Below are 27,228 nucleotides of genomic sequence, written 5' to 3'. Positions count from 1 at the left end.
TATACCATGGAATACTATGCAGCATTAAAAAAGATGGAGACTTTACCTCTTTTATGTTTACATGGATGGAGCTGGAAAATATTCTTCTTAGTAAAGTATCTCAGGAATAAAAAAAATAATCAGATATACTTAGTACTACTGTGAAACCAACTTATAATCACTCACACTTTCGTATGAAAGATGAATCACAACTATAGCCCAGGATGAAGGCAGAAAGGGGAGGGGGAGGGGAAGAGAGGGAGGATGGGTCGATAGAGGGAGGGTTAATGGTGGGACCACACCTAGGAAGCATATTGAAAGTACAAGTTGGATTCTTCAGGTGTAGAACACAAATGTCTTAACACTGTACTTGGGTAAATGAGGTGAAGACTATGTTAATTAGTAGGATGTAAGCACTCCAATTTGTACAAATAATCAACACATTGAATCCCACAATGGCATATATGTATTCATGATCAGTGTACAAATGACTTAATAAAAAAAATCTATTTTGTCTTTTATGATAACAGCAACTCCAGCTCATTTTTGATATCTGTTTGTGTAGAATATTTTTCTACTTCTTTATCTTGAGCCTATGAGAATCTTTTTGAATTAATAGGTTTCTTGGAGACAGCATATATTTGGGTTGTGGTTTTGTTGACTTTTTCTTTTCTTTCTTTCTTTCTTTTCTTTTTTTTTTTTTGAGATAGAGTCCTCACTTAGTTGCCCTTGGTACAGTGCTGTGGCATCAAAGCTCACAGCAACCTCAAACTCTTGGGTTCACGTGATCCTCTTGCCTCAGTTTTTCATTTTTAGTAGAGATGAGGGTCTCACTCTTGCTCAGGCTGGTCTTGAATTTTTGACCTCAAGTGAGGTCAAAGTGCTCGGATTACAGGTGTGAACCACAGGGCTGGCCTGTTGTGTTTTTTTGTTTGTTTGTTTTTCTTTTTTATCAATTCAGTTAATCTATATCTTTTAAATGGGGTATTAAGACTGTTTACATTCAGAGTAAGCATTAATATGTGAGATACTGCTCTGGTCATCACATTGATTGCTACTAGTTGCTTTCTTCTGTCCCTTGTGTTACTGTCTTATAAATCTGGGCATTTCAAATTTTGTTTGTTTGTTTTTTTCACTGCTGGGTATCAGTTGTTTTATTCATGTACAGAACATTTCATTTTTTTGAGATAAGGTCTTACTCTGTTGCCTGGGCTAGAGTACAGTGGCATCATCCTGGCTCACAGCATACTCAAAGTCCTGAGCTCAAGCAGTCATACTGCCTCTGCATCCTGAGTAGCTGGAATTACAGGCATGCACCACATGCCTGGATTATTTTTGGTATTTTTTTTAGAGAAGGGGTGTCCCTATGTTGTTCAGGCTGGTATGTATAGATCACTTTTAAGCATTCCTTGGAGAGAAGGTCTAGTGGTGACAAATTCCACTAGTGTTTGCTTATCTGGCAAAGATTTCATTTTTCCTTCATATTTGAAACTTAGTTTTGTAGGATATCAAATTCTTCACAGGAAGTTATTCTGTTTAAGAAGATTATGTAAGAAGAAGTCTATACATATGACTTGTATATAAGACTATATATAAGTCTATATATATGAAGTCTATATATATAACACAATCTCTTCTGGTATATGAGATTTTTGCTGAGAAGTCTGCCGTTAGTCTAATGGGTTTTCCCTTGTAAGTCACTCAATGATTTTGCTCACAGATTGCAGGATTTTCTTCTTCATTTTGATTTTGACCAGACTTTGCCTGGGTTATGTCTTATTTGACTTGAATCTTCCAGGTGTTCAATGATCTTCTTGTATTTGTGATTCTTATATTTGTTTGTTTTACATAATCCCATATTTCTCAGAGGTGTGAACCACAGGTGTGGACCACAGGTGTGGTTTTTCATTTTTAGTAGAGATGAGGGTCTCTTCTTGTTAGTATCTTTTTCTTCATTTTTTTCCTCCCCCCCCCCTTTTTTTTAATTAAATCATAGCTGTGTACAATAATGCAATCATGAGGTACAATGTGCTGGTTCCATATATAGTCTGAAATATTTTCATCAAATTGGTTAACATAGCCTTCATGGCTTTTTCTTAATTATTGTGTTCAAACCCTTCTACTCTACACTTAGTAAACTTCACCTGCACCCTTCCAAGATGCACCCTAGGTGTGGACCCACCAATCACCCTTCCTCCACTATGCCTCCCTTTCCCTTCCCCTGCCTTGCCCTCTTCCCCATATTCTTGTACTGAGATTGGGTTATAGCCTTTGTATGAAAGCTGTAAACTTTTTCTTCATTTTTGACTGAGTTAATTCAAAAGCCTTGTCTTCAAGCCATGAAGTTCCATCTTCTACTTGGTCTAGTCTCTTATTAAAACCTCTGCTATATCTTGAAATTCTTTAAATTGCACATTCATTTCCAGAAGTTCTGTTATATTTTTTCTTATATTATCTCTTTAGTGAACTTTTCATTCATATCCTAATATTTTATCATTATTTTGGTTTTCAACTTCTTCATCATTCCTATTAATCTTACTTGGAATTCATACCCTGAATTGTCCATATGTCACATTTCAGCAATTTTCTTTTGGTTGGAATCTATTGCCAGTGAGCTAGATCATCTGGGGGTGTGAAAACAGCCTGTTTTTGTAGGTTGCCGGAGTTCTTATGTTGGCTGCTTCTTTTCTGGTACCTCTCCTCTCAGCTCGAAATGGATACTTTTGCAATATACCTATTCTTGTGTGTTGAGAATTCTGTTGCTCAGTGGAAAGAGGGAGAGGTCCTTGGATGTCATGCTTGAGTCCTGCTCTGGAACATTGACCAGGCAGGAGAGGGGCAGATGCACTATAAGACTTTAACATTGCTGCTCTCCTGTGTCTCTGTATTGCCCCCATGTTTCTTGGGTGGTAGGCAGGTGATACATGGTGGCATGAGCAGTTCATTTTGCCCAGGTCTGGCAGTGGCAGTGGTAGCAATGGCAAGCAGTGGTGGCACGAGTGTTCACCCCACCCAGATCTGGCAGGGGTGGCATTACCCAGGCAATGGTGGTAGGTGCTGGGAGTCAGGGGCATGTGTTCCATGTAAGTCACATGGCAGCTATGGTTGAGTGGAGCCAGTGTCGGCCTGATCTCAAGTGATCCCCCTGCCTCAGCCTCCTAGAGTGCTAGGATTCCAGGCCTGAGTCATCGCACCAAACTGCCACTCAGAATTTTAAGCTAGAATGAAAATCAGGTCAAATTTATGTTTTAGGTCGATCACTTATTTTGTAGGGTAGAGAACAGATTGGGAAAAAAAAACTAAAATCTGAACTAAGGAGACTAGTTAACAGAGGCTATAGTAGCAAGTCTGAAGAAAGCTATCCTGAAATAACCTAGGGAATGAAGGTAGAGGGTGGGAAGGAAGCAGAAGTAGCTAACTAGGTATTTTCTAAGCCCTTGGGAGAGATTCTAGCAATGTGTTCACATAGTACTATGTTTCTGTAAAATTTGTAAACATAAGATATTTTAATCACAGACAATGCTTATTCCAGCTTCCTTCCCTCTGACACATGTCCTCTCCTGTGTGGTGGCTTTGTAAAGGCTGTCAACATATTTTCATCTAGGTAGGAGTAAGTTGAGTTAGAGCTATATTCAGTTTGGGTCTGGTGTGACACAGATCTAGCCTATAATCCCTTCCACTTGTGGTTAAGTTGATGCTAGTCCCGTGTACAAACATACTTCCACTGTGTCAATTCATCCCATGGAACGTGAAGGTGCAGTGCCAGAAATCACAAAGAAGTTTGTTAGGATGTGGTAGCTAGTCTCTAAGAAGGCCCCCCAATGCCTCCTTGTATTTATGTCCCCCTGTAGTCTTCTTCCCTTAAATCTTGGCTGGACATGTTACTTGATTTTGACTAACAAAATATGGTAGAAGTGATTGGGTTACTTCTGAAACCAAGTACTAAAACATTTTGGAGCTTCTGTCTGGGTCTTTTGTAACATGTACTCTAGGGGAAGCAAGATATCATGTAAGAAGTCCAGTTACCCTGAAATTTGCTAGGAGGAAGCGTCAACTGGTCATGTGGAGAGGAGCATCGCCTGGTGGTCTCAGCCATCACAGTTGAGGCTGCAGAAATGTGATGAGGAAGCCATCTTGCCTGTCTAGCCCACGTTGCGGTGTCCAACCTGTGGCCTGTAGGCTATATGCAGATTATTTGAGGACTCTTTTGGTTATCTGTGGTGTTGGACATTACAAAAAGAATGCATGGACCTTTTTTGGCTCATCAGCTTTTTTAGTGTTTGTGTATTTAATTTATAGCCCAAGACAACTCTTATTTTTCTAATGTGCAGCAGAAAAGAAAAAAGGTTGGACACTCCTGTGTGACCAGAGCCTTCAGAATCACTGTAGTGACCCAATGCCAGTGTGGAGGCTTTCTTTAAGAGTACTGGCAGCTTCTACCTTGCCTCTTGGAGTAATGAGCCACTATGTAGGAAGTCCAATAACCTTGCGGGAGAGACCACGTGGAAAAGGAGAACATCCCATGTGAACCCTAGCATGTGAAGCTGGACCCTCCAGATCAACCTACCTGCCACTGGAAAACCACTGATGATTCCACTGACATCATAGGAAACAGAATTGGCCCGCAAGCCCTGTTCAAATTCTTTACCTACAACATTCTGTGATATAATAAAATGGCTGTTGTTTTAAAATTTAGGGGTAATGTATTATGTAGAAATAAATGAAGGAAAAAATTTCTCCAAATTTACATGGCATTACCAATACTGAATTCTGACTGTAAGTTGTAAAGCAAAAGTTAATCTAAATTATCAATAATAAAAACAAATTTCAATCTACTATGCCAGAGGAAAGACTGAATCAGTGAAGACTCTGTTTACATGAAAAAGATATCAAAAAGGAGCCCCCAAAGTGAGAAAAATATATTGTAGAGCTATTTGTATGTTATAAAGTGGTCAATTAATAAAAGCTATGTGATATTTTTCAGAATTTTGTAGAGAGATTTGTAGCATTGTTTGCCTTAAAGATTTGTAATTTGTTGTTTCTTTTCATTTAAAATACATATTCTCTTTTTTTGCAGTTTTTGGCCAGAGCTAGGTTTGAACCCGCCACCTCTGGCATATGGGGCTGGCGCCCTACTCCTTTGAGCCACAGGAGCCTCCCTACATATTCATTTTTGTAACCAATTTTGTATTTTGTACTTTCATTTTGTTTTGTTTTATTTTGTTTTTTCTTAAAGAGGTTCTAAAAATTTTAAGAACACTGTAGTCCAAGACAAGAATCTACAAACTTCCAAAGACAAGGGGAAAAAGGTCCTAATTGCCACAAAGAGTCAGGAATGAGAATGGCTTTGGATTTTTCAACAAATTTTAAATAAATAAATTTAAAATAAAATTTAATAGAGAAAGGCCTTCACACTTCTAGCAAGAAATAATTTCCAACACACGATTTAATATAGTGGAAGCCCCCAGTCACATGAGAGAGAAGAACACAAGTATTTTCTCTCCTGTGGGAGTGTAGTTGTTTATCTATTGGTTTCATATTAGTATTGCATATATTGGATACTTTTACATTCTTGTGATACTTTCCGAAGAAGAATGTTCTTCAATTATACTTTAACTAAATTGTTAAAAAAAAAAAAATCTGTGGTGGTGTTCATTCTTTATAGAATGAACAGAAAAATAAAATCCATGTTACATTTAAATCTCAGAAATAGCCTATCAAATGGATAAGGATAACTTCATTAAAAAATTTATGTCAAAAAGTTGCCAGGTATTCTTTTGTAATATGGACAGTGATGCACTTGAGAGTAAATGTAATATTATCTTAAAAAAAGATAACATCTAATTGGTGTACGTTTTTACCATTTACCTTATTTCGGGAAAGTACTAAACAATGTATTCCAGTTTATTTGAACTTGTGTAAACTGGATATGACTTAACTCTGACACACTCTGATTTCCAAAAATTGTGTCTGTTTGCCATAAATTGTACCTGGTAGACTTCGCCAGAAAAATCGTACAGATATAATTGTCACTTGTCAGTAGTAATAGCCAATATACAATGTCATCTGAAGTGAAATGACAAAGGTCCCCTTCCCAGCGACATTCCTAAAGAAACAGTTACTATTTTAAAGAAAAATTTGTATGAGAAATGGAGTAAAAAAAGCATTCTATACAAACACTGGCTGGTAAAAGCAAAAAAATCTTCAAATTTAATTTGAAGGAAAACGTTTTCTGAAATTTTATTCTCATTTGAGTAGAAGGAAAACGTTTTCTGAAATTTTATTCTCATTTGAAGTCCTCAGGCATGAAGAGTGAAACATCTGCCTAGGAAAAGGGAGACTGAATATTATTGTAGGAGCAATGAATGTGTTGCACATAATTGCTAATGTCTGGCAAAACATCAAAAAGAATAGGATAACACAGGATAAACAGAGCAAGGGATAGACTTGGAAGGAAAGGGACTGCAGTTGATCGCTTTTGGTCTCTTTGTCTCATCAGCCAAGAAGTTCCCTGCCTGTGTTTCATTCAAGTTAAATGGTTGCAAGTTATTACAAAAGAAAGTTTGCATGGCTCTCTCCTTCATTTGCATAGGAGGTAGAAGACTATTGGAGGAATAACAGACCAAAAAAGATTTACAATAAAAATGTGTTTTTAGAAATAAAAAAAGAAAGAATTTGAATCAATCATCACAATCATTCACAGTTAAAAACTAGGTATTTATTTATTTATTTTTATTTTTTTGAGACAGAGTTTCACTTTGTTGCCCTCTGTAGAGTGCTGTAGTGTCAAAGCTCACAGCAACCTCAAACCCTTGGGCTTAAGCGATTCTTTTGCCTCAGCATCCCAAGTAGCTGGGAATACAGGCACCCACCACAATGGCCAGCTATTTTTTGGTTGCCGTTGTCATTGTTGTCTAGCTGGCCTGGGTCAGGCTGGAACCTGCCAACCTCAGTGTATTTGGCTGCCTAACCACTGTGCTACGGGCACCAAGCCAAAACAAACAAACAAACAAAACCTAGGTGTTTATTTAATAATATTTTATCACCTAAGAAAACATTACACTACCATTTAGCTATAGCAAGGTGAATGATAGGGGAAGCAATTTAAAGTTTACTATACTACTGATATTTTATGTGGCCACAAGTCATGTAGGAACAATTTTATGTTTATCTAATTTCATGTTCATATTTCTATGAAGTCTACAAAGTATTTCAGTAGAGAAGGTTAGCAGTGCTGTATAATAAGTTAGGAATAAATTTTTATTGGGACTTTTTGAGGACAATGAAGTAATGGAGTTGAATTATTTAAAAAAAAAAAGTTGACCTTAAGCCTGAATAATAAGATAAGCATTTTATTTTATTTTATTTTTAAATTTATTTATTTTTATTGTTAAATCATAGCTGTGTACATTAGTGCAATCAAGGGGTACAATGTGCAGGTTTCATATACAATCTGAAATATTCTCATCAAACTGTTCAACGTAGCCTTCATGGCATTTTCTTAGGCATTTGTATTCTGCAAGGATAAGAATTTTAAAACTTTGAGATCATGTTAAGCGAAACCTAGACCATGAAAAAACAGTTTTTAAACAGGAATTGTTAAAACTGGAAATGGATTTCATTTTAGATAAAATCAGAGAATTTTCTTCCCTGATAAAATGATGAAGACTGCAAAATTGAAAGATGGTTTGAAATGTGGCTAAAGAAATGTATTTGTAGAACATAAGGGGAAATGTAATCAGAATTCCTTGTCAAGAAAATGCACTTTTCAGATCTATTGTGGGGAGTGGAAATGAAGCTGTCCCCCCCAGGTTTCCTCTGAAACTTGGCACAGCGTTTATGCTGATGTTTGCAGCTGGTGACTGAGTGTGGCAGGGACACCAAGACAGACTCATTTCAGGGTGGTGTGAGGAATCTCTCTGACATGTGACTTCGGCTCAAGAATTCCCTTTTGGCCTTATCAAATCTCAAAACTGTGCTGCTAAGACCCTTCCTTTCTTCTTCCCTCCCCTTCCTCTCTTCTCTTCCTTCCTTCTCTCACTGTTTCACAGAGATCATACCAACACCATGGTCTTCTACCTCTCCCAGCCTCTTGCAGCTTTTTCCTACTTCTCCCCAAACATTTCTCCTAATAAGTCTCCTAATCTAACCCAGTCTTGGCATCTGATTCTCAGAATACCTGGAATAATGCACAAGAATTCTCTTTTTGATCGGCTCTAAAATGTATTAAAAAGAGAAAGGGAGGGGGGAGGACAATTTCAGAGGAGAATGAAGAAGCGTCGCAATTTCCTAAACTGTTAGAAGTTCATCTCATACTGAAGATTTATATAGGGATTAAAAAATTACATGTGAAATTAATTAGAATTAGTTTTTGTTACTCCTGATTAAAACTGTTAGAAACAGTTTGCTTATGTATTGTGTTTTTATACATTATCTTGGTATCCCCGTTTTGAATATAAGTTGGATTCTTCCATATGTAGTCCAGAACCAGGGCTCAGTCACCCTTGACACTCTTTCTAGTTCTGCACTGTGCCTGATCCAGATATTTTCTTTCCACAACTTCTTTATGATGACCACCTCTCTAAGGGACAGCTAGATACAGCGCTCTTGACTGGCCCCCTGACCCCCACAAACTGTATGGACTGTGCGGATAGACTGTGGTGACTGCCTCTCAATCACAGCGTGACCCCTGAAACTCACACCCACCTACTTTAAACCCATCAGTTAAGACTTGCTATAGGAAACCTGTTTAGATAATGCTCCAGATCCAATAGGGAACTGGCCCATGGGTTCCTCTCTCTCTGCCTGAATTCTCTGACCTGTGTGCCTATGGCCTGCCATGTATCCCCAGGGCCTGTAAGTAATAAAATATTTATTTCAACATTGTGTCTTTCCTAATCATGGGAAGGGTGCTTTCCATCTTAAAGATCTTAATTAAAACAGCTTAGAGTATCTAATTTAAAAAAATAAATTTCAATGATTATATTTGATTTTGTGGACAAAGACAATAAAAATTCCTTTTCCACTTAGCAAAAGACAGTCTTTGAGTCTCCAAAATAATTATTTTAGAAAAACTGCAGTCCAGTCTCCCATTCTTTTCTCATTAAAAAAGGCAATTTATCATCAAAATGGAGACATAATATGAAAAATGGACATTACCTGTGGCAGATTTTATTTTCCAAACATACACCACAGTATTTCCTATTCTGTGTGCTCTTCTGCAAGGTTTGGAATATTTTTGGTGGCCTTGTGACCCTTGCAGACCACCAAGAGGTAGGGTCTGTATTCTCTTCTCTTTTAATCTGGATAGGCTAGTTACTGCTTTGACTAATACAGCATGGTGGAGACAACTCTTCTTTGATCTATAGGCTGATATCTATTACCAGGAATTGGAAAATTCCTGACCATTTTCTCTTTATGTATTTCTTCTACCCTATTTCCTTTTGTTTCTCCTTCTGGAACTCTAATCATGCACATTGCTTAACTTTGTCCCACAGATATCAGATTCCCTGATCCATTTTTTTTTACCTTTTCAATCTTTGTGTCTTAGTTTGTATAATTCCTATCAACAAATTCACTTTTTCTTCAGTTATTCCAATCTTTTGAAATCACAATTTATTTAAAAAAAACTCCAAGTATAATTTTCATTTTATTTTTTCCATTAATCTCAATATTTCTGCTGAAATTCCCCTATATGTTCCTGTATATTTTCTATGAAATACTTTAACACATTTATCATACTTACTTTTCAAGACCTCTCTGAAAATATCAATATCTCTGGGTCTGCTTCTATTGACTATTTCTTTTTTTGACCATAGGGTAACTTTTTTTTTTTTTATTGTTGGGGCATTCAATAAGCCAGGTTACACTGATTGCATTTGGTAGGTAAAGTCCCTCTTGCAATCATGTCTTGCCCCCAGAAGGTGTGGCATGCACCAAGGCCCCGCCTCCCTCTCTGCTTCCCTCTCTCTGCTTTTCCTTCCCCCCCATAACCTTACTTGTCATTAATTGTTCTCATATCTAAATTGAGTTCATAGGATTCATGCTTCTCCATTCTTGTGATGCTTTACTAAGAATAATGTCTTCCACTTCCATCCAGGTTAATACAAAGGATGTAAAGTCTCCATTTTTTTTAATAGCTGAACAGTATTCCATGGTATACATATACCACAGCTTGTTAATCCATTCCTAGGTTGGTGGGCATTTAGGCTGTTTCCACATTTTGGCGATTGTAAATTGAACTGCAATAAACAGTCTAGTACAAGTGTCCTTGTGGTAAAAGGATTTTTTTCCTTCTGGGTAGATGCCCAGTAATGAGATTGCAGGATCAAATGGGAGGTCTAGCTTGAGTGCTTTGAGGTTTCTCCACACTTCCTTCCAGAAAGGTTGTACTAGTTTGCAGTCCCACCAGCAGTGTAAAAGTGATCCCTTCTCTCCACATCCACGCCAGCATCTGCACTTTTGAGATTTTGTGATGTGGGCCATTCTCACTGGGGTTAGATGATATCTCAGGCTTGTTTTGATTTGCATTTCTCTAATATATAGAGATGATGCACATTTTTTCATGTGTTTGTTAGTCATTCATCTGTCATCTTTAGAGAATGTTCTATTCATGTCTCTTGCCCATTGATATATGGGATTGTTGGCTTTTTTCATGTGGATTAATTTGAGTTCTCTATAGATCCTAGTTATCAAGCTTTTGTCTGATTGAAAATATGCAAATATCCTTTCCCATTGTGTAGGTTGTCTCTTTGCTTTGCTTATTGTCTCCTTAGCTGTACAGAAGCTTTTCTGTTTAATGAAGTCCTATTTGTTTATTTTTGTTGTTGTTGCAATTGCCATGGCAGTCTTCTTCATGAAGTCTTTCCCCAGGCCAATATCTTCCAGTGTTTTTCCTATGCTTTCTTGGAGGATTTTTATTGTTTCATGCCTTAAATTTAAGTCCTTTATCCATCTTGAATCAATTTTTGTGAGTGGGGAAAGGTGTGGGTCCAGTTTCAGTCTTTTACATGTAGACATCCAGTTCTCCCAACACCATTTATTGAATAGGGCGTCTTTCCCCCAAGGTATGTTCTTGTTTGGTTTATCGAAGATTAGGTGGTTGTAAGATGTTAGTTTCATTTCTTGGTTTTCAATTCGATTCCAAGTGTCTATGTCTCTGTTTTTGTGCCAGTACCATGCTGTCTTGAGCACTATGGCTTTGTAGTACAGACTAAAATCTGGTATGCTGATGCCCCCAGCTTTATTTTTATTACTAAGAACTGCCTTAGGTATACGGGTTTTTTTCTGGTTCCTTACAAAATGCAGAATCATTTTCTCCAAATCTTGAAAGTAGGATGTTGGTATTTTGATAGGAATGGCATTGAATAGGTAGATTGCTTTGGGAAGTATAGACATTTTAACAATGTTGATTCTGCCCATCCATGAACATGGTGTGTCCTTCCAATTGTTAATATCCTCTGCTATTTCCTTTCTGAGGATTTTATAATTTTCTTTATAGAGGTCCTTCACCTCCTTCGTTAGGTATATTCCTAGGTATTTCATTTTCTTTGAAATTATGGTGAAGGGAGTTGTGTCCTTAATTAGCTTCTCATCTTCACTGTTATTGGTGTATACAAAGGCTACTGACTTGTGGACATTGATTTTATATCCTGAAACATTACTGTATTTTTTGATGACTTCTAGGAGTCTTGTGGTTGAGTCTCTGGGGTTCTCTAACTATAAGATCATGTTGTCAGCAAAGAGGGAGAGTTTGACCTCCTCTGCTCCCATTTGGATTCCCTTTATTTCCTTGTCTTTCCTAATTGTATTGGCTAGAACTTCCAGCACTATGTTGAATAATAAAGGTGACAGAGGACAACATTGTCTGGTTCCAGTTTTAAGAGGAAAAGCTTTCACTTTTACTCCATTCAGTAAAATATTAGCTGTGGGTTTGTCATAGATAGCTTCAATCAGTTTTAGAAATGTGCCACCTATGCCTACACTCTTCAGTGTTCTAATTAGAAAAGGATGCTGGATTTTATCAAATGCTTTTTCTGCATCTATGGAGAGGATCATATGATCTTTATTTTTGCCTCTGTTAATATGGTGGATAATGTTTATGGACTTGGGTATGTTAAACCAGCCTTGCATCCCTGGCATGAAACCTACTTGATCATGATGTATGACTTTTTTGATGATAAGCTATAATCTATTGGCTAGGATTTTGTTGAGAATTTTTGCATCTATATTCATGAGTGAGATTGGTCTGAAATTCTCCTTTTTGTTTGGGTCTTTTCCTGGTTTTGGTATCAGGGTGATGTTTGCTTCATAGAATGTGTTGGGGAAGATTCCTTCTTCCTCAATTTTTTGGAATAATTTCTGCAGTACAGGAATAAGCTCTTCCTTGAAGGTTTGATAGAATTCTGGTGTGAAGCCATCTGGACCAGGGCATTTTTTGGTTGGAAGATTTTTTATTGTTTCTTTGATCTCAGTGCTTGAAATTGGTCTGTTCAGGAGCTCTATTTCTTCCTGGCTGAGTCTAGGGAGAGGGTGTGATTCCAAATATTTATCCATTTCCTTCACATTGTCAAATTTCTGGGCATAGAGTTTCTGGTAGTATTCAGAGATGATCTCTTGTATCTCTGTGGGATCAGTTGTTATTTCCCCTTTATCGTTTCTGAGTGAGGTTACTAGAGATTTTACTTTTCTATTTCTAGTTAGTCTGACCAACAGTTTATCTATTTTATTTATTTTTTCAAAAAACCAACTCCTTGTTTCATTAATTTTCTGAATGATTCTTTTGTTTTCAATTTCATTGATCTCTGATTTGATTTTGGAGATTTCTTTTCTTCTACTGAGTTTAGGCTTAGATTGTTCTTCTTTTTCCAATTCCATAAGATCTCTTGTGAGATTGTTGATGTGCTCTCTTTCTGTTTTTCGAATGTAGGCATCTAAAGTGATGAATTTTCCTCTCAAAACTGCTTTTGCAGTATCCCACAGGTTTTGGTAGCTTGTGTCTTCATTGTTGTTATGCTCAAGGAAGTTAATGATTTCCTGTTTTATTTCTTCCTGCACCCATCTGTTATTCAACAGAAGATTGTTTAATTTCCATGCCTTTGGGTGGGGTCAAGCATTTTTGTTAGAGTTGAGTTCCACCTTTAGTGCCTTATGGTCTGAGAAGATACAAGGTAAAATTTCAATTCTTTTGATTCTGTTGATATTTGTTTTGTGTCCCAGGATATGATCAATTTTGGAGAATGTTCCATGGGGTGATGAGAAGAATGTATATTCTTTATCTTTGGGATGGAGTGTTCTATATGCGTCTATCAAGCACAGTTGTTCTAGGGTCTCATTTAAATCTCTTATATCTTTGTTTAATTTCTGTTTAGAGGATCTGTCCAGCTCTGTAAGAGGACTGTTAAGGTCTCCTGTTATTATGGTATTATCAGATATCATATTGCTCAGACTGAGTAAGGTCTGTTTCAAGAATCTGGGAGCATTTCAATTGGGTGCATAAATATTTAGAATTGAAATGTCTTCTTGTTGTATTTTTCCCTTGACCAGTATAAAGTCACCATCTTTGTCTTTTTTGACTTTAGTTGCTTTAAATCCACATGCATCTGAAAATAAGATTGCAACTCCTCTTTTCTTCTGAATTCCATTTGCCTGAAAAATTGTCTTCCAACCCTTGACTCAGAGTTTTAATTTATCTTTTGAAGCCAAGTGTGTTTCTTGCAGACAGCAAATGGATGGTTTGTTTTTTTTAATCCAGTCAGCCAATCTATGTCTCTTCAGTGGGGAATTCAAGCCATTAACATTTATTGAGACAATTGATAAGTGTGGTAGTATTCTATTCATCTTATTTTGTGTGTGTCCATTGCTTAGTTTTATCTTTTGCATCAGTGTGGAGGTTCTGTCCTTTAATTTCTGAGTTTTTACTTTGCTGCTGGTCTATTTTGCTGGTCAGTGTGTAGAACAGGTTGAAGTATTTTACGTAGAGCTGGTCTTGTGGAAAATTTCCTCAATGTTTGTATATCCATAAATGATTTGATTTCTCCGTCAGTTTTAAAGGTTAGCTTATCAGGATACAGAATTCTGGGCTGAAAATTTTTCTGTTTAAGTGATTAAAGTTAGATGAACATTGCCTTCTTGCGTGGAAAGTTTCGTTAGAGAAGTCTGCAGTCACTCTGATGGATTTGCCCCTGTAGGTAAACTGGTGCTTAAGCCTGGCAGCTTGCAGACTCTTTTCTTTGTCTTGACAGGTTCATCACAATGTTTCTTGGAGAAGCTCAGTTAGAGTTGAGGTGACCTGGGGTCCAATATCCCTCTGAAAGCAGTGTGTCAGAATCTTTGGTGATATTTGGGAAATTTTCTTTTATAATATTCTTTAGTATGGCTTCCATTCCTCTGGGGGCATTCTTCTTCCCCTTCTGCGATTCCTATAACTCATATGTTGGAACGCTTCATAAAGTCCCATAATTCTGACAGTGAACGTTCTGCTTTCTCTCTCTTCTTTTCTGCCTCTTTTACTATCTGAGTTATCTCAAGAACTTTGCCTTCTACCTCTGAAATTCTTTCTTCTGCATGGTCTAACCTATTGCTGATACTTTCCATTGCATCTTTAAGTTCCCTAATTGACTGTTTCAGTTCCTTCAGCTCTGCTATATCCTTTTCATATTCTTCATATCGTTCATCTCTTATTTGATTCTGTTTTTGGATTTCCTTTTGGGTATTTTCCACTTTATTAGCAGTTTCCTTCATTGTTTCCATCATTTCTTTCATTGTTTTCAACATGTGTATTCTAAATTCCCTTTCTGTCATTCCTAACATTTCTTTACAGATGGAATCCTCTGTAGTAGCTACCTCATGGTCCCTTGGCGGGGTTGTTCTGTACTGGTTCTTCATGTTGCCTGGAGTTTTGTGCTGATTCTTCCTCATGATTGATTTCTTTTATCTATTTCCTTGCCCTAATTTTCCTTTCACTTCCTCTTGCTCTTTAAGTTCCTGTGCCTGTGGACTAAGGTTTTGATGAGTTCTTTTGGTACAGGACCAGAAGGATGAGAAGGATGAAAAGCAAGAGAGGAAGGAAGAGCAAGAGAAAGAAGGAAGGAACAATAAGAAAATAGAGAAAGAAGGGGGAGGTGGGTAAAAGCAATATTGACAAAAAGAAGATAGGCACAGAAAGAGGGAGACAGAGCAATATAGGTGTACAGTAGGGTAATTTGACACAACCTTAAAGAAAACCCAACCTCTGGGGGTGCCCGGTTGGGTAGTTCCCTTGAGGTTAGCAGCTCTTTGCTAACCTGATCAGACACAGAACCTCACCTCCACCAAGTAGAGAGGAAAGACAAAAATGCTATAAATCAAACCAAAACAAGAAAAGAGAAGACCTTACAGGATAAAATTGGGTGAAAAACCAAACAATAGGGGTAGAAACACTAGCATAAATGAAGTTCTAGTTATTGAAAAAGGCAGCAATTGGAAATTGTATTTAAACTAGAAAAATTGAGAAAGAAAAAAAATCTGCATGGAAAAGGTTGAAATTAAAAAACAGAATAACAACAACAACATCATAATAAACAAAAACCAAACAATCAAAAAGAAAAACCAACCAAAAACAAAGCAGTATGTATATCTTCTTGAATATTGTCTGGGCAACAGGTGGTCCTCTGCAGTATGAGCTGTTAATCACAATGCTGATACGACTGGTGGCCTCTGTTGATTTCTCAAACCCCACAGCGTAGACCCCTAAATCTCTCTTCAGCCCTCTTAAAAGGCACTTTAAACTTCTAAACTTGCTAAGCAGAAGCTTTCCCAGGAAAGTGCTTGTCACTGGAATCACTGTTGAAGTGGCTATCCACTTACCCAGTGTGCCAAAACCAGTCTCACTCTGCCCGTGAGGGTTAGGGCTGTAAGGCGGCTCAGTCCCCGCCTGTAGGCTGCTCAGTCACTAGGTTACTGGGTCCCACCTGATCCTTGCTCTGCAACCCTGAGGGTGGACCTTGCTGGGGCAGTTCTCTCCCAGTGACTCCCTGTGGCCCACAGCCAAACACTATTAGCTCCATCAGGCTCAGCAGCTCAGTCTGGGGCCCTAGACAACACCCAAAGTTCTCCTCACTCCCGCTCAAGCTCTCCCCAAGGCAGTTCAACTGCGTGCCAACTGCAAAAACACCAAAACAGTTCATAGGTACGGCTTTTCTGGTTTGCAGTCTGGCTGCTACTGTACTTACAGCTGGCGGCGGGATTAGGCCAATTGAACACATGCGACCACGTGCCAGTTTTCCACTGTTTTTGTCCTCCTCTTGGGGTCCAGAAGTCTCTCGCTGACTCCCTGTATCCTCAAAGGGATGATTATAGGCAGATCCCACCAGCCAGAGATGCCTGGAGTCTTATCTCCCCAGATTCACGCTGCCCAGATGCGAGGAAGCTGTTACTCGGCCCCCATCTTGCTCGCTCTCCCAGGGTAACTTTTCTTGATCATCCAAGTCTTTCACACTTTTTTGTTTGGAGACAGAGTCTTACTCTGTCACCTTGGGTAGAGTGTTGTGGTGTCACAGTTCACAGAAACCTCAAACTTTGGGCTCAAGCAATTTTCTTGCCTCAGTCCCCCAAGAAGCTGAGACTAAAGGCACTCACCACAATGCTTGGCTAGTTTTCCTCTTTTTAATAGAGATGGGGTCTTGCTCTTGTTAGGGCTGGTCTTGAACTCCCAAAATCAAGCAATGCACCTGCCCTAGCCTCCCAAAGTGGTCTTTCATAATTTTTGATTATGCATCAGATAGTGTGTATAAAAGAAAAATTGAGCTTGAAGTAAATAATATTTACCCACAGATAATGGCACACCCTTTTTTCCTGTCATGCTGCTTATATGGGTGCCTTAGGCAGTCTAAACTGTAGTTGAGCTGGGTCAGGACTTGTTATAGTTAGTATACTCAGTTCATTCTTGTCTTCAAATATTTTTGAGGGTATGATCAAGACTTTCCTTTTATAGGAAGGAGGTATACATGGAACTCTCCTTGTGTTTTATAGCCCAGCTACCAGCTTTCTTAGCCTTGGGAGATCTCTGTGCTTTACAGCCTAGTTGTTACCTTTGCTGGGAGCTCTCCAGTAATGTCCTTGGCTTTCTGTACCTTGTGAGATTTGTCTCTGTTCTGCTGTTCTGGCCCAGTCTTTGGAGGGCTCTTATATCTCTTACCAGAAAGATTATTTTCTTTTCTTACACTCCCTTAGCCTTGGATTAGGTAAGGACCCAGATTGCTTTGTAGGGATTTTCCCCACCTTCCCTGCCTTCTCCTCAGGTTTTAGCTGCTATTTTGTCTTGGAGGATTCCTGTGCACTTTGAAATTATCAGGGAGAAAGAATCTGTTAGTATTCTTGCCTGACCATAGCCTTTGGAATTTAGAACACCTGTTCTAAGTAAAGGCCCATGTGTTAGAGCTGGCAAGGCAGGGAGTTACAGACACACTCTGTGTCTAGGGATGATAAACGGTTACATTAGTCCACATGTGGGCATTAAAAGATGGTTAAATATTCAGCTAGTTTCTCCTTACACCTCTCTATAGCAAGGTCTTCCTTCTTTAGCCATTCTATAAGGGGAAAAGGTGACTATGGGGTTTTCCCAAATAATGTCTCATCAATAATAGATTTTAGTTCCTTTCACAGATACATTTTTTTAAAAAATATGATTTTGTACCTTATCAAGCTTGTTTTCATTAGGGTGGGAGCAAACAGTCTTTTGAAAATTTCTACATCCAAATTATAATTAGAAATCCTAACACATCCATTTGTTTTCTTTCCCTATTTGCAATAGTTCCTTTGTTTCCTCCATCAAAGGCTACAGCTCCTATTAGACAATGCTCTTACAGCCATAGCTCTTGCCTGGTCTCTGTTAACTGCTCTCTTAAATTACCCCTTTAAACTTAGTGGTAATTATAACTTCTTATCCTTACCAGCTCTGAGCTGCTTTATCATACTTTTCTGGCTTCTTTTAATCTTGTCTATACTTTTCAAATAGTCTTTTTACAAAACTCTTCTCAATTATGCTATTTGAATGAGACTTTTCCTTCCTGCTGGGCCTCTAACAAGTAGGTTGTCCTTCCCTGAGAAAAAGACAGTGATTCAACCCACAGGAAGATAGTGAAGAGTACTAAAAAAAAGGTAAAGAGAGAGTTTCCTTGTTGGTTGAGTAATGGTTGAAGTGGCAGTAATGCTAGTAACACCTAGGAATAAGAAGAGAATGAACATATTTTTCTGCCAACACCTTATCTTTAGTAAGCCTTTAGCTTTTAACATAGAATGCTGAGCATCAAACTACTGTGTCTGAAGGACATTCTCCAGTTTAAATTTTGGAATATTTCTGCGTGTATTTAAAAGGTTCATGTAAATTACAAAAGCTAAAGAATCAATGAAGTTTTGTTGGTATGGTGGGGAGGTAAGGACAGACTGGAAGAGGAAATAGAGAATTCTAAGATGACAAATTACTTTAGTAAGCTGTAATGTTTTATTTAGCACAAATGTACCCTTTGTAATGACCTAATTTACTCAGTATGTACTACATAAGTATTGTGAACTTGAAAATTTACTTAGTATGAACCATGTAAGTATTGTAAACTTGAAAATCTCTTCACAAAACGTTTTTTGGCAAATGGTACTGGGAAATAACCAAACTTCTATTGGTCTGGCTTAGTGACAAGAACATAGCGGGTATTTAAAACATGTTATATCTACTGAAACTAGCTGAAATTTATTGAACCTTTACCCTGTGCCAGGCATTACACAAAAAAGTGCTTGGCATACTTTTAATAACCCTAATTTATAGGTGAGAAATTGAGGATACAAGAAGCATTTCTATGGTTGACAAGCAATAAAGTGATAATGAATTAACTGAGGTGAATGTGTTATTCAAAGACGTTCACAGTTTTTGTTTGTGGGAAAAATAGGCTTACTGATAGATTTTCTTTTGCATGCATGTATTCATAAGTATTTTGCAAATCTTTGTAAGATAAGCCTTTCTGATCTGACACCAGTCTCAATTACAATACACCTATTTTCTGAGAGGCAGAAATTTTATTCTTTCCTTTTATTATTTCTATTTTCTCCTTTTCATTTCTCCCTAGTTCATTCTTTCTTTTAAATCTTTCACCTTCTGTACTTCCTACCTGCCTGACTTCATTCATACAAGGCCAGTACGTAACTTTAAAATCTCATTCAAAATGGTGCCACGTCATCTACTAGGGCCAAGAATCCAGAGGTGCTGTCACAGTTCTCCAGCCAGCGTGGATTTCCTCCGAGCCCCGCCTTCTTCTCCTCACCTGCTTCCTGGGAAATGACACAGAGGCCGCTGTCACAAGCTCTGGCCTAGGGCTCCCTCCCCCACTGCCTCGGGCCCCCTCTTCCTCCCCAGAGACCGCTCCGCCCCTCCCGGATCCCGGCCCGCGGAGCGCATTTATTTGCATATTTCTACCTTTGTTCCCAGCCAGCGACCAATGAGCGCGCAGGACGAGACCGGAGGCTGGGCGGGGCTCGGGCTCTGGCTGGAGCCCCGGCGGCCGCAGGTTCCAGAGTGGGTTTGAGCCGCCGCGGGTGCGCGGCGCAGTGCAGCCCCAGGCCCTGGCCCGGCCCCGGCCCACAACCCGCGTCGGTTCTGCTGCCCCGCCTCGGCCAGGCCCCTAAGGCAAGGACAAAGCAGCTTCCTGGGAAACTCCGCAGGGATCGAATTTACGCGCAGCTGCCGGCAATCACCAGCTCCAAGATGGTTTGCGGGGGTTTCGCGTGTTCCAAGAATTGCCTGTGCGCCCTCAACCTGCTCTACACCGTAAGTATCCGGAGCCAGTTCCTCCCCTCCTAGGGGGCTTTGCACCTGCTTGAGCGCTCCAGCGACTCACTCGCTTCATCCCGCTCGCCCTTCCCGTCTTCCCACGCTCCGAGCGCCCGGGTCTCGCCATCGCAGGGGACCAGGAGCCTAGCTTGTCGCAGTCTGTGCCTTTCCCTTCATTGTGAAGCAGCAGCTTTCAGGCTCGCCGGCCGCGTCTCTGCCACATTGCTCCACCCCGCCCCCTCACCCACCGCCTAGTTTTTCAGACATTTAATCAGACCTTCCCACTTTCCCATCCCGATCCCTGCTGCTGCTGCTGCTGCTGCTGCTGGTTCCTGGCTGCCAAACCCCTCTGCGGAGATTTGGAGGCAGGGGAGCTGCCCCGGGTTTGCGGAAGGTTTTGTCTATTGGCGTGGTCTGAAACTGATGAGGCGGCATATGGATGGTCTGCTGCTCAGCTCTACGTGCTCTTGTGATTTTAATTGAGGCCACCGAGTAGGTTCACAGGATATCCGCTGCTTCCGAAGTTTGTTTCCTGCGTACAATAAAGGGATGTCTTTTCGTTGTTGTTGTTGCAGGGTTTGCCCCTACTTGATGGTTTTTCGTCGTGTCTGCCCCCTTATCAATAGCCTAACTCCATTTTAAACGAAGTCCTCGGGAAATAAGCGAACCTCCACCCACCTAAGTCGTTTCCTTCCTGCTAACCAGCTCGGGCCTCTTGGCTCTACCGCTACAGGCTGTCTTTGTGATTTTTGAGGCGCAGTTGTGGGTGAACGGGAGGATGGGAGGATCGATTGACGTTTGCTGAATGCCTACCTCATCCGACTTCACATACACGATGTTCATAGGACAACCATCCGAGGGAAGGGGCATTGTCTAAATTTTAAACATAAGGTAACAGACCAGAAAGGCTTTTAATAAGTTTACATAGCTAGAAGTTGGTGAGTCAGGAGTAGAACCTAGACTGTAGAATCCAGATCTTTCCATAGGCTGTCTTTACGGGGTCCGGGGGGATGAAACTTCCTCTTCTGCCATCATCCCTTCATCATAGTCTTGCTCCCTTCTATAAATACACCTGGTGCTTTGCAGCACCCACCCTGAAAACAAACCCAGTGCTCCTCCGTTAGTGGAGAGCCAGGCCATCTGTGCAAGCTTAGGTTACATCCTTGCAATAGAGAGGCTGCCTTGTGGTCACCAACAGGAGAAAGAGCCTGGGTCATTTTTCCATGACTGTTTCTTTGTATGTGAACATGGTTGCAAAGCTTTGACGGCAAGACGGAAGCAGACATGGAGTGTGCTTTCCTGGCTAGTTACAAGGAATTTAGTCAAGATGGTCACTTACGGTACTTGAGGGTGGGGACGGGAATTTTAGAACATCTGGTGATACAGTTTCTTGGAGATGCACATCAAGTTTTAGATCAAAATCCATCCTTGTCTCGCTTGATGCATGCTTATCACACTGGTCATTTATTTGGTAAATGCTGACCAATTTTCCAGGTTTTTTTTTTTTTTTTTTAAATCAGTGTGGTGGTTTACGTGGAACTTCAGAATTTCCTATTTCGTACACTGACTTCTGTTTTTTCTTTCCTGTCATTGATTAGCCATCTGTTTGTCAGACACTTAATCTTAAAAGTGTCTCCTTACACACAGAATGTCTATTTTGCATGTTTTGTTGACTGAAGGGTCTATATAGGTTAATGTGCAATGTTTTTTAAAAGGCAAGTTATTTTTAAGTCAAGTTCCCATGCTTTCAAGATATACCATTTTTATTTGTATTTACAATGTATCAGGAAAGCGAGGTTAAAAAAGATGATTCTAAAGGGACATATTAAGCTATTTATTACTATCTAGTCTAAATTATTGACCTTCGAAGTGTATTCTATTCATTTTAATCATTATGTAGTAAAACTTAATGCATAGGAAATTCATGGGAATATAAAAATGGTTAGTCCCCTTAAATCATGGACTTTTTAGGCAAAGAGACCTTTCTTACAATTACCTAATGGTAGTGGCTACTTCTTATACTTTGTGAATAGGCTTAAATAAGTTCAATAGTATAAAGAGGAAGCTAATGACAGGTAAAAGTTGGGTCAAGTCATAAAAAGATGCTGAAAATGTGTCATAGCTATTACTTAGATTCTTTATCTTTTCTGGTCTTTCCTTCAACATTTTAAGATGAAAAAAATGTGAGGTGGTTGGGGGTAGGGTGGAGCTTGAGGGTCTGGGAGATATTTCTTTTTATGTCATGAATGGAAGCATCCTTCCTAAGTTCTAATCTTATCCTGGTCACTGTCTCCAAAGTATGCACAAAGCTGCAGGATTAGGTCTGAGGTCATTTCTAGAAGTGTTGGTAAAAAACCAGGATTGCATATAGGAATGGCAGGTATAAAGGCTGTAGCTGTCTTAAGCATCATTACTGTCCTGTTGAAGCGTTTTGTCGAGGAACTTAGGACTTACCCAGCTGACCTGTCTACAAGCTCAGGTGGCCCACTTATGAGTTTTGAGATTTGTGTTAATAATCAGTCCAGAAACCATATCATTAAAGCAAGTTGGAAGTAGAAACATGTCATGGAAATTCGATTGCTGAGCAGAGGTTAAGGGTTGATTTTTCTTTGTTTATGGCTTGATTGTTTTAATTAATGAGATTCCTAGTACTGGATATCTTTAAATTAGTTTAGTATATTTTTAACAATTTCTATGTGTAGAAGGAGGGGGAAAGCTAGTCCTTATTTCATCTTCATGGTGTTCTAACTGAGAGAATGACTTCCCTTAGAACTTTCTACATTTAAAGAAACTGAAAGTTTCTTCATTCAACAAATATTTATTGGGTGTGTACTATGTACCAGACTCTGTTCTCAGTTTGGAAACACAGCAGCAAACCAAACAGGCTTAATAATCAATATGCTTTTTTGAAGACTTTTAAAAAAATTTACTGCTTTTTCCACGTATGATCTCAGGAATTGTATTTAGTAAGCATTTGCTGACTGTGTGCACTTTGCTGAGAATTGTGGGAAATACTAATTAAATCTAAAGGTGAATACTCTGCGAAGACAGGATCTAGTTGGGAAAAATGCAGTGGGAAAATTAGCTAATACATAAAAGATAGGTACTGACTTTAGGTGTCATAAAGTTCAGGTCTGGGGGAGATATTTGATTTAGAGAAGTTGGAGGAATAAAGAATGTGTTATTGAATTGAAAGAATGTAGAAATAGTGTGTGGATTGTTCTGATACCATTTAGGATATGGATAAAAATTAAATCTATTATGAGAAAATGATTTATTTTCAATGTTATTTTTAATGTGAATACTTTAGGTTGAAAATATTTGACAAATAGCAAAAAGGGACTTTTAAAAATTATATCTAGTAATTTGTGGGGAATTTTAAGAACTATGAAATAAATATTATACGTACCTATTAAAATATGTAACATTTCAAAGCTTTGTAATACGTCTGCTTGTACTTCTTTCAACCGGAGGAAAAAAAGCTCTTTTTTTTTTTGAAGGCACAATCTATCATGGGATTAGTTTTAAAAACAGGTAGCTGACTTTGTTAAATAAAACCAAACTGAAAAATGTGATCAAAACACATATTGACTGGGACTTTTAAGAGTTCACTGCCAGTTATAAATACAGCAGGGTGGCCATAAAGTCCATATGCACATGGCCACTGTGTGTGTGTGTGTGTATGTGTATACACACAAATATATATATATATATGAATGAACAGTTCTAACTTATGGTCTTTAAATCAGAAGAGAAATTTTGGAATTGCAGTTTTCTTTTTCTGTTTATTGTTCTTCTAAAATCTTTCTGTGTTTCTTTTTCTTTTGTGATTTTTTTCCCCTACATTTTTGGTTGTTTTGCTAAAACTTTTCACACAGCATCAGAAATTATACTGATTTATATCCATTCTAAGACACAGTGGTATAGATTTTAACATCTTAAATTGAGATGCTTTTTTTTTTTTTTTTTGAGATAGAGTTTTACTATGTTGGCCTCGGTAGAGTGCTGTGGTGTCAAAGCTCACAGCAACCTCAAACTCCTGGGCTTACACAATTCTCTTGCCTCAGCCTGCTAAGCAGCTGGGGCTACAGGCGCCTGCCACAATGCCCTATTTTTTTGTTGCAGTTGTCGTTGTGGTTTAGCTGGCCCAGGCTGGGTTCGAGCCTGCCACCCTTGGTGCTTATGGCCTGTGCTGTAACCACTGTGCTATGGGCACCGAGCCAAGGGATGCATTTTATAGTAGATAAATGTGCCGTGTCTGTCGGATTAAAAAAAAGTTTATACAGTTATGAGGAGAACTATCACTGGAATATGAAGAAAATGGAACATCTTCAACTCTACTACTCAAACAGCTTACTTTAATTTATTATTTATTACTTTATTTGTTACAGTTTCTTCATTTATAAACTGATGATGATATTTTCCATTCTTCCCTCCTGGAGTTGTAGTGAGGATAAAATGAGATAATATGTATAAATACTTTTGATGTACTACAGAAATAAAGTTGTTACAGCTTCAGGTGGAAAAGTTGAAGTTACAAACATCTGAATTACAAACTTATGTACTATAATGAAAAGATTATTAAGCTATTGGGATATTTAGCATGTACAGGGTGGAGTTAAATCAACACAGTCCCTGGGGACAAGAGTTTATACCTTCAAAGTAAACATAATCTTTCTGTTGTAAGAGAAAATGACTAAGGTGTGGTAAGTATAAATTTGGCACTGCAATTTTTAGATTTAATTGCATGCTTTTTTTTTTACATGCTAACTTGGTCAGTGGAATATTTGTAATTATAAAATGGTAATTTTGTTCAGTATAAACCCAAAAATAAATGAAAAACACTAATGTTTCCATCAAAGAAAGGTTTTATATTTGCTTTCAAATTATTGCATTTGCTATTTTTTGATCATTTTTCAAATTCTAGTTTAAATTTTAATGAGTGATTAGGTTTGTGATAGTCTCTGTCATTATTAAAATTACTGAATGAATTTATAATATTTAGTTGTTGAATATTTAGTTACATTTTGAATTATGAAAATGATTCACTATTTACAGAACCTACAGAGGACATCATTATCTGATATTAACCATCTTGCCCTTTTGTGGCAAATATGTTCTTAAAATTTCTTAACTTTCGATTTAAAAATACAGTAGCAAAATGTTTGTTAATGCCATTTTTTGCTTGAAATATCCTTGTTAAGGTTCAAAAAGTTTACAAAATTACTAAAGGCAGTTTCAAAGAAGGAAACAAATGGGGGAAAATTCAGCCCGTATTTTAAAAGTGAGATTAGAACATCTCAATGCCTTAATTTATATAAAGTTTTAGGTGGCCTACCAGTAGGTGTTATTTTGTACCCATTTGAGTTTTTGGTAAAAACAGGCTTGTTTTGTTCTCCTCTTCTTATCACATTTCACCTGAATTCATCTTCTGACTATCTAAACACTGTAAAAGGAATAATCCAAACCCGCTTGTAATAATTTATGAAAACTTTAATAACCCAAATTCATTACATGCCACTCAAGATCCTTGAGTACTCACTAACCTTTAGTGTACAGTGTTTTATATATTTCAATTACCTGGGATTCCCTTTTGCCCATTCCTGTCTTCCTGGTCTTTGCTAATCTTAAACCCTTCTGTGTTTGGAAAGTTACTCAATGAAGCCTCCTATTTTTTTAGTCATAAAGAAATAGGAAACTATCTTCATTTTAGAATTTTCTCTTTGGTATCTTAATATTTGAGTGCCATCCCCAACTAATTCAGTCATCTGATTGTTTTTTAAGTTTTTTAGATAATTCTAAACTACCATGGGAGTTGAGAGCTGGTGTTGTAAGGTTTTCTTTTACTTTGTTTTTGAAATTAATTGCGAGCCTATTTTTCTCCCTGCTAGGCCATTGACTTTCTTTTGGCCAAGATCATAGCTTTCTCTTGGATCTATTTTTTCTCTTCTTGCGTCCTTCAGTGTGTTGTTGTTGTTTGTTTTTTAACATAGAACCTTTGTTTTTTAAATACTTCCTGAAATGAACTTGCAGAATTTACTGCTTTCCTTTCCAACTATTCTTTACAGGTAAAACTTGCATAAGGAAAACTTTTGTAAAATTACACACACACACACACACACACATATATACACACACAAAATTAAATCCAGAAGCACAGATAAATATTTTAAAGCATGAAAGTTAGCATTAGATTAAAAATTAACATATTAAGTAGGAATTACTTTTATCTGTCTACTGTGGAATCTGTTTCTTGAAACACCATCTTTTGTTCCATGCTTGGCCAGCCTTTCAAATGCCTCTATGGGTTTCCTATAGCCTTTTGCATGAACTAATCTGCTTTCTGTTAAAATGTATTATAATGGTAATTTGTATTATGAGTCTACTGTAGTGTGCTATAAGATGTACCCAAGTCATTTTCTTTGTCTTATTCATTTCAATCATAAATATCAATTGAGTACCAACAGTAGTGAACAGTATAAACCAAAATGACATATCTTGATGAAGGTTACATTTATGGTGGCAGACAGATGCTAAACAAGTAAATTACAGTGGAAGGTAAATGAGTGCTATGGAGAAGAAGAGTAAATGGAATGGAGAGTGGTGGGTGGATGGGAAGGACAGGTTCATTGTGTCATATATGGTGGTTACAATTGGTCTGCTTGAAGAAAAAGAAGAACAAGGGTCTGGGAAGAGTGTTTCAGGTAGAGGGAACAGGCTTTGAAAAGGCCCTGTGAAGCATTCCTGGTTTACGCATGAGACAAAGTGAGCAAACAGTGCAGTGCTAGGAAATGAGGGCAGAGAAGTTATGGAACCCAGATTACCCAGGCCTTGAAAGCCCTGTAAGGACATGAGCTGCTATACCCACTGAACTGGGGAACTGTTGGTGGGTTTGGGCCCGAAGGGTGACATGGTCCAATTTTCATGTAAACATCATCTGGGTCTTGAATTAAGAGTAAATTGTAGATGGCACCGGGGGAAGCAGTGAGACTAGTTATAAGGCTATGATTGTAATTTAGACACAAGACAAAGGAAACCTGGACTAGTATGGTAGCAATGGAATTCAATGAAATAGGTTCTGGGCCTACTTTGTAGGTGGGACTGGTCTTGATTTTTCTGAGAAAAATCGACAAGTCACTCGGGATATAGCAACTGACAGGATAGATTCACCATTACCTGGGATGGGAAGACAATGAGTGGAACAGCCTGTGGGAAGAACATAGCATTCATTATTAGATGGAATATCAGTAGCTCTTCAAGCAGCACTCATCCTAACAACACTGTGCCTCAGGGCAGAGGACTGTCTGTAGATGAAAATTTAGGGAGCCGTTCAGAGAGTTGAGACTGGATGAAATCAAGTTAGGATAGATGGAGAAGGGCTCAGCCCATGGACTGAAGCAGTGATATTCATATATTAAGAGGTTTGGGAGATGAAGATTCAGCGAAGGAGC

At 38.4% G+C, this 27,228-nt stretch overlaps 1 protein-coding gene across 1 annotated transcript in view; it reads left to right on the top strand.

The window, feature by feature from the left end:
- Positions 1-19,449: 19,449 nt before the first annotated feature.
- TSPAN13 (tetraspanin 13) overlaps positions 19,450-27,228 on the top strand; it is a 39,682-nt gene continuing 31,903 nt past the window's right edge. Inside the window, exon 1 of the mRNA XM_053608937.1 lies at positions 19,450-19,774. Within this exon, the coding sequence (XP_053464912.1) occupies positions 19,712-19,774 (63 nt within the window). The 5' untranslated portion in view covers positions 19,450-19,711. The remainder of the gene's footprint in view (positions 19,775-27,228) is intronic.

This window comes from Nycticebus coucang, chromosome 11 (genome assembly GCF_027406575.1).
Source record: "Nycticebus coucang isolate mNycCou1 chromosome 11, mNycCou1.pri, whole genome shotgun sequence".
NCBI classification, from domain to species: Eukaryota; Metazoa; Chordata; class Mammalia; order Primates; family Lorisidae; genus Nycticebus; species Nycticebus coucang.
The sequence above is the reverse complement of the archived record's forward strand: the minus strand, read 5'-3'. Positions and strand labels throughout refer to the sequence as shown.